At 52.7% G+C, this 12,524-nt stretch overlaps 1 protein-coding gene across 2 annotated transcripts in view; it reads right to left on the reverse strand.

The window, feature by feature from the left end:
• Nucleotides 1-7,801: 7,801 nt before the first annotated feature.
• Nucleotides 7,802-12,524, reverse strand: part of GALNT2 (polypeptide N-acetylgalactosaminyltransferase 2) — a 215,361-nt gene continuing 210,638 nt past the window's right edge. For both annotated transcript variants that reach the window (XM_034948729.3, XM_057300480.2), the window contains exon 16: nt 7,802-10,624. In XM_034948729.3, the coding sequence (XP_034804620.1) occupies nt 10,469-10,624 (156 nt within the window). In that variant the 3' untranslated portion in view covers nt 7,802-10,468. The remainder of the gene's footprint in view (nt 10,625-12,524) is intronic.

The raw sequence follows: 12,524 nt of genomic DNA on the forward strand, positions 1-12,524 counted from the left end.
CCGAGGCAGACGGATCACCTGTGGTCAGGAGTTCGAGACCAGCCTGGCTAACATGGTGAAACCCCATCTCTACTAAAATACAAAAAATTAGCTGGGCGTGGTGGTGGGTGCCTATAATCCCAGCTACTCTGCAGGCTGAGGCATGAGAATCACTTGAACCTAGGCAGCAGAGGTTGCAGTGAGCCGAGATCACACCACTGCACTCCAGCCTGGACAAGAGGGAAACTCCATCTCAAAAAGAAAGAAAGAAAGAAAAAAAAAATGAAGAAGGAGAAGAAGAAGGAGTAGAAAAGAAAGAAAAGAAATATGAATTCTCAAATCCCACCCCAGTCCTGCCGAATCAGAAACTCGGGGACTGGGCCCCGGGACTCTGTTTTAACAAGCCCTCCTGGAGACTCTGCTGTGCACTGAGGTTGGGGAAGCACTGGTTTGGTTTCCAACCCAGCTGTACTTTCTGAGCCTCTGGGAAGCTTTGCAAACACAGCAGACCTTAGCTCCAGGGACTACAGGATTGCATTGTTGTTTCACTCCCAAGGTAATTGGAATATGCAGCAAGGTTGGAGAAGCACAAGTGTCATACAAAGAACAGGGCTTTGAAGTTTGAGAGCTGGGTTCAAATTCCTGTTCTGACATGACTCACATATGCCTTAAGCTTTCTAAGTCCTACTTGGTCCATCTATTGAAAGGTGGAAGTGAGCCCTGAATGAGAAGCTGGCATCATTTCTGGAGCATGGCAGGTGCCCAGTGAACATTAGCTCTCATCTTCTAAGCTCCCAGCACAAGCATGGCCCCCCAGCTGATGCCAGAACACATGTTGGGAGTGTCGGAAGGAGGACCCAGGTGCTGGGGAGCATGTCATGGGATGGGACCTTAGAAGCCCTGTCCAGTGCTGAAAGCTGACCATATGGACACACAAGTGTGCACCCTGTGCCATGGGGTTTGGAGCTGGCAGGAGGTGCAGCTGAGCCATGCATGTGGCGTGTGGGAATTGTGAGGGCTCTGGGCTTGTATGAGTCAGCTCGGGGCTGCCAGAACAAAACAGTGCAGGCTGGGGGGGGCTTGCATAACGCACAGCCCCGGATGCCGGAAGTCCGGGATCAAGGTGTCTGCAGGGTTGGTTGCTCCTGAAGCCTCTCCATGGCATGGGACGGCTGTCTTCTCCCTGCGTCCGCACGTGGCCACCCCTTTGTGTGGGTCTGTGTCATCATCTCTTATAAGCACAGCAGTCAGACTGGATCAGGGCCATCCTCATGACCTGCCCACCTCCCTAAGACCCCACCTCCTAATATCATTGCCTTGGGGGTTAGGATTTCAATCTATGAATTTTGGGGTGGAGGCGCACAGGCATTGACATCTCCTGAATTGGCCTCTGGTTGGCCCCTTGTGTGATGAAATGGGTGCCGCAGTCAAGCTCATGAGCAGGGCTGGGCCTGGTTGGTGTGCAGTTACCTGCGGGCCAAATTCTACATCTTCAGCTCTACAATCGTGGGTTTCTCTCAAACATATGAAGTGCAGACAGCCTCAAAATCCCCGGTGCAGGGGGCTGGGGGAGTGGGAGGGAAACAGTGGCTACCCATGCCACCCCTTAGCTCGGCCCTCTGCCCCGGAGCCAGAAGCTTCCGGTGAGTTCTCTGTCCCCTCGCTGTCCCATCAGCCCCAGCTTCTCAGGTCCGTCCCAGACATCCCCACCTGAACCAGTGGCCACACACCCTGTCCTCCCCTGCTCCAGCCGCGTGTTCCTCACATGAGGAGGATGCTCCTCACCTGCTGGCATCGGACCAACTTCCTTGTTGCCAAAAATCCAGGTACCTCTTCCCAGAGCTCACTGCGCTCTGGCTCGGGCCGTGGGGCAGCCTCGTTTGTCCCGCACCTTCCTTCCTTTCCTTCCAGCTGCCTCTGCCCAGCCAGCAGTGTCTTGCTCGGTCCTTTCCAGCCTGTGTGTGGATCTGTGTTTCCAGGCCCCTGTCCTCCCTCTCTCTGCCATCCCCCTCTCTGGTGGCCTCTGACGTCACTTCTAGGCTGTAAAAATGCAGGGCTAACACCTCCACCCTTATTTCCCGGGTCCCCGTGCCATCCCACATTCCCTGGAGACTTGGCAGATATGGAAATCCCATTGGCTCCCCTGCTCCAGTCCCTTTCCTTCTGGACGGCCCCACAGACCTGCCGGGAAAGCTGGGGAGGCTCATGGGAGCCGGGCTGCAGCTCTGGGCCGGCCTGGATCAGAAGGCAAATTTAAAAAAATTTTTTTTGAGACAGGGTCTTGCTCCAGGCTGGAGTCCAGTGGTGCAATTATGGCTCACTGCAGCCTCAAACTTCTGGGCTCAAGCCATCCCGAGTAGCCCAACCACAGGGGTGCATCACCATGCCCAGCTTATTATTATTATTATTTTGTAGAGATGGGGGTCTCACTATGTTGCCCAGGCTGGTCTCAGACTCCTGGACTCAAGTGATGCTCCTGCCTTGGCCTCCTCAAGTGCTGGGATTGCAGGAGGAGCCACTGCGTGACCAGGAGGCACTTTTCATGCTTCCTCTCTGATCTTGACAATGATTTTCCAGGGTGAACAGAAAGGTTCCCATTTCACAGAGCAGGCTCAGTGACATCCCATGGTGACACAGGTGGTGGGTGGCAGGATGCAGCAGTGGAGCCCATCTCTCCCACCCCTGAGTCTCCTGACTCCTCCCCTCCAGCCCTCATGAGCCGGCAGGCAGAGGCGACTGCAGCTTTCCCTGTTAGCAACGGGAGTCACTGCCCCTCCCCTGGCTACGACCAAAGGCCCATTTCACTTCCCATCACCTCCTGTCCCCGTGTCCCCACCGGACCAGGAAGAGGACAGTCACAGCCTGGGTGCTTAACTTGGCACTGTGTGGGTAAATTAGGCAAATGACTTAGCTGATCAGAGCCTCAGTTTCCCCAGGGGTAAAATGGGGGTAACGTCTTTGTGTAGAGATGAGAGGTTATTTGGAGGGTGGGACACCCATTCCAGGGCCTGAGAAGTCACACCCAGTGCCACCTCCTCTGTTCGCCCCTCTTCCTTTCCCTCAAGTGTTTCTTTTCACTCCTGGACTTCACTCCTGTGTGGCACCCGACAGTGGTGGCTATGCATTTACATGCTCTGTCCCAGGATGGGCTCCTTCCCATCCTACCCGCCCTCCGGCCGCAGACCTGGCAGGCCCAGATGAGGAGCTCAGAGAGGCATCAGGCAGCACCTGCCCTGCACGTCCTGAGCTGGAGTCCAGGCCAAGCAGTCTCCGAATGACAGTTTCATGGCTGAGGCCATGCCCGCAGCAGCGCAGAAACGCCTCCGTCTTTCCACCTCAAGAGGCACTTTGTGAAGGTCCTTGCGTTCTGTACTCTGACTCCTTGCTTGCCGAGCAGTCTTCTGCCCACTTCCTTCCCATGCGGCTTCAATAGGGAGAGAAGCTGACCAGCAAAATCCCACGCCCCTTGGCCCACGTGTCACAGATCAATGGGTGGGCACTGTGAGGACAGCGTGGCTTCCCTAGAGCCTGAGTGGCTCAGCCTCACCCATCTGCCAGGGTACCCTCCAGTTGTCATTTCTCAATATAAATGCAAATCAGGTGACCGACTGTGAGTCTCTTGGCTCCAGCAACGCCTGTCCTCAAGGGCGGTCTGTTCCCGTTTTTGCTCTTGGAATCAGGATTAGAGCTCTGGGCAGCTGCCTGGGCCCTGGAGAACACCCCTTTGACCCTGCAGCAGGGAGATGACAAAGTCACGGAGGCTCCAGGACAGTGGGGACCATGCATCTCACCGACATGGAGATGCTTAGAATTTAGGGGGTCCAGCAACTTAGATGGGAAAAATGACATTGTTATTTTCACAACCTCCAACTGAAATGGAACACTCTACAACGAATGTCGACAACAAAATAGGAACTTTGTCACTAATTAAAAAATCACAGATATTTTCATCACATTAATTATTGTAGCTTTTTCAAAACATTGTTTATGCTCATCACTACTTTAAATTATGGCAGCAATTAGACAGGGAGACTTGTTATTTAATGCATTAAGAAGCACCTATTAGGAAAATATTTTGATAACTGTGTCTCAGTATAATTAGACTTCTTTGTAATCCCACGTAATCAATGTGTTTTATTCATTTGAACACCTTCTGAGAGGAGGCCCTGAGTTGATGGCTCACGCCAAAGGAGTCCATGGCATCAACAGGGTGAAGGGGCTCAACAGGGTCTGCGACTGCCTCTCTTAGGATGAAGGAATCCTGAGACCACGCTGCCACCCCTGTCCATCTGCTGCTGCCAGAATTCTTCCAGGGACGGCAAGTGTGGTGGGCACTGGGCTGCTCAATGAGTAGTCATCCCTTCCCTGTCCTCCTTGCCAGCAAAACCCACTTCCATGACATGGGAGGAGGTGGGAGGTGACTGCTTCCCGGCTCCCCAAGGACCCGGCTCTGGGCAGTGGGACCCGGGAAGACTAAGGTGGGGAGTCTAAGGGGTGGGGAGTCTAAGGGGTGGGGAGGATAAGGGGTGGGGAGACTAAGGGGTGGGGAGTCTAAGGGGTGGGGAGGCTAAGGGGTGGGGAGGCTAAGGGGTGGGGAGGCTAAGGGGTGGGGTGGTCACTGGCAAAGGTGCATCTTCCCTAAGTCAAAAAACAAAGATGCACAGGAGGGAGCACGCTCCAGGTCTGCTCAGTGATAAATGTTAGACGTTTGTCCACTTCAAGTCTCATGTTGAACTCTGACCCTCAATGTTGGAGGTGAGGCGTGGTGGAAGTGTTTTGGACTGTGGGGGTGGGTTCCTCCTGAATGGCTTGGTGCCATTATCACAGGAGTGAGTGAGAACTGATTGTTGAAAAGAGCCTGGCTCCTCCCGCCCCTCTCGCCATGCCATGCCTGCTCCCCTCTGCCTTCCACCACCAGTGGAAGCTTCCTGAGGCCTCCCCAGAAGCAGATGCTGGAGCCATGCTCCTCGTACGATCTGCAGAACCATGAGCCAAATAACCTACCGTTTCCAATATTCCTTTACAGCAACGTGAACAGACGGAGACCCGAGCACCCACTGTACTAAATGAACCACGGTGGGAGGGGATGGAGGAGAGGGGTGCTCGGACAGGGAGCAGTTTGTCCACAGCAATGTCAAGCCCCAGGATCAACGTGGAATCCCATCACCTTTGGATTTCTTGTTATACAAGACAACATCTCTTTTAATCTCGCCTCCATTTAGGTGGGCTTTTTATGGAAGCTCTCCAATAGACAATTCTGCCAACTTGAGAGCAAGGAGGACAGTCTCAGGGAAACTGCGCAGCGAGTGTGAATCAGTGGCTTCGGTGCCCCGCAAGGGTTCTTTCCACGCCCTTCAGGAGGCTGGCACCTTGTTGAGACTGGGTCTTTATTCCTGAAGAGGAAATCATGGCTACTGCTCCACAATGCTCCTTATAATTGCATCCAGAGTCTGGTTCAAATCTGACTCACCCGTGGGTGTCACCTGGGCTGAGGCCCAAAAGGTCTTCTCTGTAGCCCCGTCCAGACCACCCTAGCCTGGGGCCCCAGGAGCTCAGGCAGAAACTGCTAAGCGAACACTCCTCTTTGGAACCCTAGGGGAGACGACAGCTTTTGGAAACAGGATGTATGTTATTTGCAGGCACATACAATGCATAAAATCAAATACAGCAATTGTATTAGGAGATTGCTGAGAAATAGGCAAGAACTGCTGAGAAGAGAGTTTTCTCTTCTCTTCTGTAGGTAAGTCCATGAACAGAAGAGTGTGTCAGAGGCGTTTTATTTTTCTGGTTGAATATTCTTGACAATGTGAAGTTATACTGCAGAACCCAATCGCTGAGTTGGGTTGGATATTTCATTCTGAAAAGCGTTGCAAGTCTGACCCTCTCTGCTCCAGTCAGGAACTCCTGTCATTCCCCACCCCCACAGCCTTCCCCAGCATTCACAATGCTCACACACGGGCCCGCCTGCCAGTCTGTCCTCTTCCTCCCAGGCTGTCCCCATCAGGGGATCTTGCTGCTATGTCCTGGTGATGGGACTTCTCAGACGCTGCGCCCCTGCCGGCAACGCTCTCACTCGCCAAGTCCGAATCCCACAGAACCTTTGAGACACGGCTCCAACAAGGGTGCAGCACCCGCCAGGCCGAGAGCCTGCATTTGGCTTGTCCTATTTGTCGCCATTTAACGTGTTTCCTCCTCACCCCGGGTCTTCTTGGGGACTCTCAGCGCAACACAGGTTTTCAACAAATAGTTACCGAATAAATAAACCTCTCCCTGTTGCCAGAGCAGGCACCACACACGGGATCCCTAAGGGGCTCCAGTGGGTGCTACAAAACGATGCTGAGAGTTCCTTTAGTCTTCTCAGATGGCAGCAAATTTTTGGTGTCCCAAATAATAGGGAAAGAAAATGGATTACATGTGGTCTCTAGAAGGTTTCAGACACTCATTTGGGCCAGTCCTGCCAGTGGCCAACCTCCTACTTCACCCCAATGTCAATCAAAATTGCTAAATAATTTGGGCCAGGTGCAGTGGCTCATGCCTGTAATCCCAGTACTTTGGGAGGCCGAGGCGGGTGGATCACTTCAGGTCAGGAGTTTGAGACCAGCCTGGGCAACATGGTGAGACCTCGTCTCTACTAAAAATACAAAAAAGTAGCCGGGTGTGGTGGTGGGGGCCTGTAATCCCAGCTACTCGGGAGGCTGAGGCAGGAGAATCACTTGAACCCAGGAGACAGAGGTTGCAGTGAGCCAAGATTGCACCACTGCGCTCCAGCCTGGGCGACAAAGTGAGACTGTGTCTTGAAAAAAAAAATTGTTAAATAATTGGTCAAGGTTATGTTTCCTTGAACCCTTGTGGGGCTGTTCAAATGTAGGTACTTTTGCTTCTGTTGTTGAGATGGGAATCTTGCTTCGTTGCCCAGGCTGGTCTTAAACTCCTGGGCTCAAGCGATCCTCCTGCCTCAGCCTCCTGAATAGCTGGGATTACAGGCACGCACTACTGTGGCCTGGCTCAAATGCAGGAATTTAAAAGGTACCGAAGGTCAGGTGCAGTGGCTCACGCCTGTAATCCCAGCACTTTGGGAGGCCGAAGCTGGCGGATCACTTGAGGTCAGGAGTTCAAGACCAGCCTGGCCAATATGGTGAAACCTCATCTCTACTAAAAATTCAAAACATTAGTCAGGTATGGTGGTGAGTGCCTGTAATCCCAGCTACCTTGGAGGCTGAAGTGGGAGAATCGCTGGAATCACTGAGGCGGAGGTTGCAGTGAGTCGAGATTGCGCCGCCACACTCCAGCCTAGGTGACAGAGCAAGACTCCGTCTCAAAAAAAAAAAAATAATAAAATAAATAGTATCTGAAGAACCTCAGAGACGCCTGGATGGAACTGAAGAGCCCCAGGTAACTGGTAAACAAGTCTATAAATCTTAACTACTTGAAAAACTGTAAAAATATTTGTCCCCTGGTTTGGAGCACAGGGTCTGGGTGCGAGTGCCAAGGGCTGGCTCCAGGCAGGTACACAGGAAGGACGTGACCTTGAGCAGGCTAGCAACTTCCTTCACCAGCTTCCCCTGTGGCTGTAAAATGCAAATGTATTTAAGGGCTTGGCTGGGTGCCTGGCACATCATAAACACTCCACAAATGATAATGATTATTATTACAAGTAAGAATAACCAACCAAAGGGCATAGCAATAAAAGCACATCTGCAAAAGGTGATAAGAAACAGCCACTGAGCAGGAGCTGCAGAAGGCTGACCCCAATCCCAGTCCCCACATCCACCCCACCCAGCCCTCACACACCAGGACAGACTCTGGCCAGCAAAGAGCGGTATCTAGAAAGTATCTTCTCTTTATTTAAGTTAAACAATTTTCAAGGATGGTTTCCATCTATAAAATGGACAAAGTACAAGCTCTGTACAGCAGTTCTTTTTAAAAATCAACTGGAAAAAAAAAATTACCAAACTATATTTTGAATTTGCAAAACATACTCACAGATACCATCATCTGAGCTTTTATGAAGACATAAGAAAGGACCACCACAGAGAAGACAACTAACTTCAGCACGCTTTGCTCGAAGGGCTCTTAGGAAAGAATTCTGAGTTTTAAAAACAGGAGTGGGAGGGTGAGATAGTCCTGATGACTAAAAAATAACGCAACCACAGTAAGTCACTTTGGCACACTGTGTCATGTAAACATAGCTCACCGCAAAGGACCCCTCCCTGGCCCACCCCTGCTCTTGACGCCCGGATCATCCAAAGCCGCCTCCCAGCTCAGGGACAGGATGCTGCCCCCAGGGCATGGGCCGCACAAGGGTCTGGGTAGACACATCCGATGATACCAAGGCTGAGAGGGCCTAGGGGTGCGGGCGGGGTAAAGGTGTGGGGGCAAAGGATTCATCAAAAAACGTGATTTTAAAACAAGCCAGATTCATCCATTTTTTTTCCCTCCTTACAGTAGTAGCAGCTCGCAGGTCACAGGGTCTGACAAAAGAACCTGGGTGCTGGGGGCTACGCACACCCTGCTCTGGCCTGCATTCCACAGCCTCGCACAGGTACCTAAGGGGGTTTTCCTCAGGCTCCCCCCGAGCGCCCACCGTGAAAGACAGAAGCGTGCGGAGTTACTCCAGCATGGGGGCACACTGCCCACTCAGAACACATCTGGTTGCATGGCAGGGGAGGCGGGAAGAGACCTATAGGGCAGCCCTCCAGCCAGGCTTCCACCTCGGGGCCGCTGTCCTACAGTGCACACACGTGGGGCTCCCGCCGGGGAGGAAGACACACAGTGGTCCCTTTCATACAAGACACAGGGAGGAGCATGGCACCGGCACAACCTCCCAGGGTGGCTCCTAACTCCAAGGCCGCCGCTGTCCCTCCGAGGGGCCTGCAGGTGTGCCTAACTGACGCTTTTCTCAGACTGCCAGGCTGTGCCAGCCTCTCTGAGACTGAGCATCTGTGTGTGTGGCGCTGGAGAAGACGGCCAGGAGTGGAGGAGGAAGCAGGGCACTGACCACAGAGTGGCAGGGGTGACGAGGAACATTCCTGAGCACCCAGGCAGAAGCCAGGCACCTCTCCCCGTTATGACTTTCAGTTCATAACTGTCTGTGGTTTAACAGGACCCCAAGGCTCCTGTCTCCCGCCCTGAATCCTCAGTGTAAATGAGCAGGTATTGTTTGGTTCTGACCCTTCCTAATTCTTTCCCCAAAGCCCCCTGAAGCAGTCACCTTGGCCAGATGGGGTGTGGGAGGGAGCTGCGGGCGGGGCAGGACTCGCTGCCTGGCTGGAGCTCCCCAGGCCAGCAGGTGTGCATGACTGTGAGCCAGGCCTGTGCCCTGGCTGACGGGCTCATCCCTGACACTGCTGGCCATTAATTCTGAAGGCCCAGCGTGCAGGGCTCAGATCACAATGAAGCCAATGCTAGCGTGTGACAGCTGCCTGGCATCATTGGTCTGCCCTGTCGCCAGGGGGCAGCGGTATTGCTGGCTCACACAGAGCTATGGGGTATGTCTTATATTCCTTAGAGAAAAGAAATTTAATGTAAAAAGACCCAAAGTGATATCTGTCAAAATAAGTAACCGCTCCAGGTTCACAGATACGCACAGCACGCAAGGTGGATTCTGACGCACAGTAGGGACTCTCAGGCTGACGCCCAACAGGGATGCCGGGGCCGAGGCCGGTGGTCTGGAGGAAGCCCCCCAGCTGGCCACAGCAGTAGCACCAACTGGCTGATCGGGCTCCAGGGGACAAAGGCCACCTCCTCCCTCTGTGAGAAACTGGCCCCACCGGGCTCTGGCCCCTTCTCCCGGAAGCTGCGAACGGCTTTGTGGGGAATATACAAGATGACGATGATCTACAGAAACCATAGGGAACTGACCGTACATTCTTTCTCTATATAGCTTTATATTTAGTGTCCCACCATAGAAAACTTCATCCTCAATATAGCAAGTACATCAGGTGGAGGGGAGTCTGGCCCAGGAAGACACTTGCGAATGGAGGAGCAGAGAGAGGGACTATCGACGTAAACCTGCCACGTGACACGACTCGGCTTTGTGGAAACCATACGTGATTTCGAAGGGATTGAAAATGGAGATTTCAAGAGTTCTCCTCGCTCCCCTGGGGCATGTGTGCCCCCTCCTCCCGCCCTGTCCTCAGCTCGCACGCGTCCGTTCAGTTGCTTCTACCACTCCCCGGTCGGTTGTCGCTGGGTGTCACTCAGTTGCGGAGCCGGCAGAAGTGAAAGCTGGAAGGAAGAGGGGCGCTCCGGCCTGGGGAAGGGGGCCCGGCTGGGCTGCACCGAGAGGAGTGGGAGGGCAGTTCTCGCTTCTTGCCGCTGCTGTGTCTGCACAGTCGTCCGTGCCTTGCCGAAGTTTGACTTTCAGACCATGATGGAATACTGAGGTATATTAGTTTCGCGGAAAGTTTAAGAAACATAATCAATAATGTGATCACCAGACTCCACCCAATGGTGCAGGAGACAGGACGGCAGGGCCTCCCGGACCCTCCTACTGCTGCAGGTTGAGCGTGAACTTCCACTGCTGCGAAAGGGCCGGGCCACACACCTCCACGCTTAGGCCCCCGCTCTTGGCCGTGCGACTGTCCAGGCACAGGTTGCTGCCCACGTGCCTCAGCTTGGAGTTGCCCTCGATCTGTTCCCATTTCTGCAAGACACAGGAGAGTGCCTTAGAGTGTGGGCACAAGCAAAGGAGTACAAACAGATTCGTGTGAATTCAGGACCTTGTGGCTGCATTAAAAACTCACAGATAGACACGTTTTTCCCAGCCTCTCATCTGAACGGCCGGGGAGCTTGCAGCAGCCCCACAGGAAACCAGCCACAGGTGCTGCTGGGACCCAGGAAGGAAACATATTCTCTGCCTTGGATCAAAACTCAGAACGTCTCCTGCCCTAAACTTTCTGTGGGTGTCCCCTCCTCTGAGCCCCAGAGCTCTGGGCACCCACCCCTTCGTCATTAACACAGGATTTGATGTAGGGGAATTTGCATGCCTTCGTATGAAAGCTTGATCCAGTGATGGTTCACCCCAAGAAGGGATCCACACAACGCAGGGCCAGCTCCTCCCCTGGCTGTTGGAAAGCAGCCCTGCCTGGAGGCCTTGGTCTGGGCACCTCCATGCTCCCACTTAGGGCTTTCTGCTCGGGGGAGCCAGAGGAACGGTGTCAGGCCAAATGTCAGGAAGAGAGATGGTTGTGTGAACAGAACATAGCATTGAGAAGCCTATTTCTATGTAGTCTGTTCTCTACTGGTGTGCAAGCTCCTTGGTGGATATGAGAAACTTGTCTCTGCTACCCTTGAGCCCCCTGGTGCTCTGTATGGCAGGGACCAATGTCTGCTGAGTTCTGAACATGCCGCTTGTAAAGTACAGGGTACGATGCCTCTTTACTAACACTCAAATCAAGCGAACAACCAAACTCAACCCGCATACCTGTTACCCACCAACTAAGCCAGAATCAAAGCGCACAACCCAGCCTGAAGGAAATCTGAGGAGCCCTGTTTAGCAAGTAACATTAATACCCCTTTCAGCCTGAGTGCAGGCGGCTCATGACACTAATCCCAGCACTTTGGGAGGCCGAGGCAGGAAGATCGCTTGAGGCCAGGAGTTCAAGACCAGCCTGGGCAACATAGCAAGAACCCATCTCTACAAACATTTTTTTAAAAAAAATTAGCAGGGCATGGTGGTGCATGCCTGTTGTCCTAGCTCCTTGCAGGCTGAGGTGGGAGGATCGCTTGGGCACAGGAGTTGGAGGCTGCAGTGAGCTATGGTCATACCCACCCCCCCAACTCCAGTCTTAAGCAACAGAGTGAGATCCTGTCTCTTAAAAAAAAAAAAGAAGAAAGAAAAAAAGAAAAATCCCCCTTTAAAAATCTCTAATGTTTGTTCTTAAAAAACAAAAAGTAACATTTTTTTCTTCCCCAAAGCTCTTGTTTCAAATAATGAAGTCTGTGGTTCTAATTAATTTTTTATACTGTGTGCACGAAAGCTCCTTCACCTAAGTATTTTTTGCAAATCCTTTTGACATTGCAGAATTAAATTTTCTCACTCCTGCCTCCCTTTCCCCTTTGACTCTGCAAATATGCACATCATATGAAAACATGGACAGCCTGGAAACCAAATGTTCCAACTGGCAAAGCCAGTTCAGCTCCAAGATAAAATTTGCTAAGGAGCTTCCTCTCGAGGGGCCAGTGAGTGAGGCAGGGAGGAGTCGGAGCAGGCAGAGGAGCCCAGTGCTGGGGACCCGACCTGCGCGAAACACCACAAGGATGTTGTCACTTGTACCCTGCCTTCCTTATTTCCGTCCACCTGCTCACCTGGAGTTCTTGCCAGCAGGGAAAGACAGTGCAATCAGAGGAGCCGGGGAGGCTTTTGCTAAGTGCCCGTCATTGCCTCTCATTTCCAGCTCCCTCGTTGCTGTCAATCACCCCTCATGCTGTTTTTCCCCATTGTCATGTAAAGTGTGTATGTATTGAGGCTGCCCTGTTACTCTGAGCAGCCAGGAATCTTCTCAACAAAGAATTCGGAATGAACGGAATCTGATTCTGGCCAC

Source organism: Pan paniscus, chromosome 1, assembly GCF_029289425.2.
Source record: "Pan paniscus chromosome 1, NHGRI_mPanPan1-v2.0_pri, whole genome shotgun sequence".
NCBI classification, from domain to species: Eukaryota; Metazoa; Chordata; class Mammalia; order Primates; family Hominidae; genus Pan; species Pan paniscus.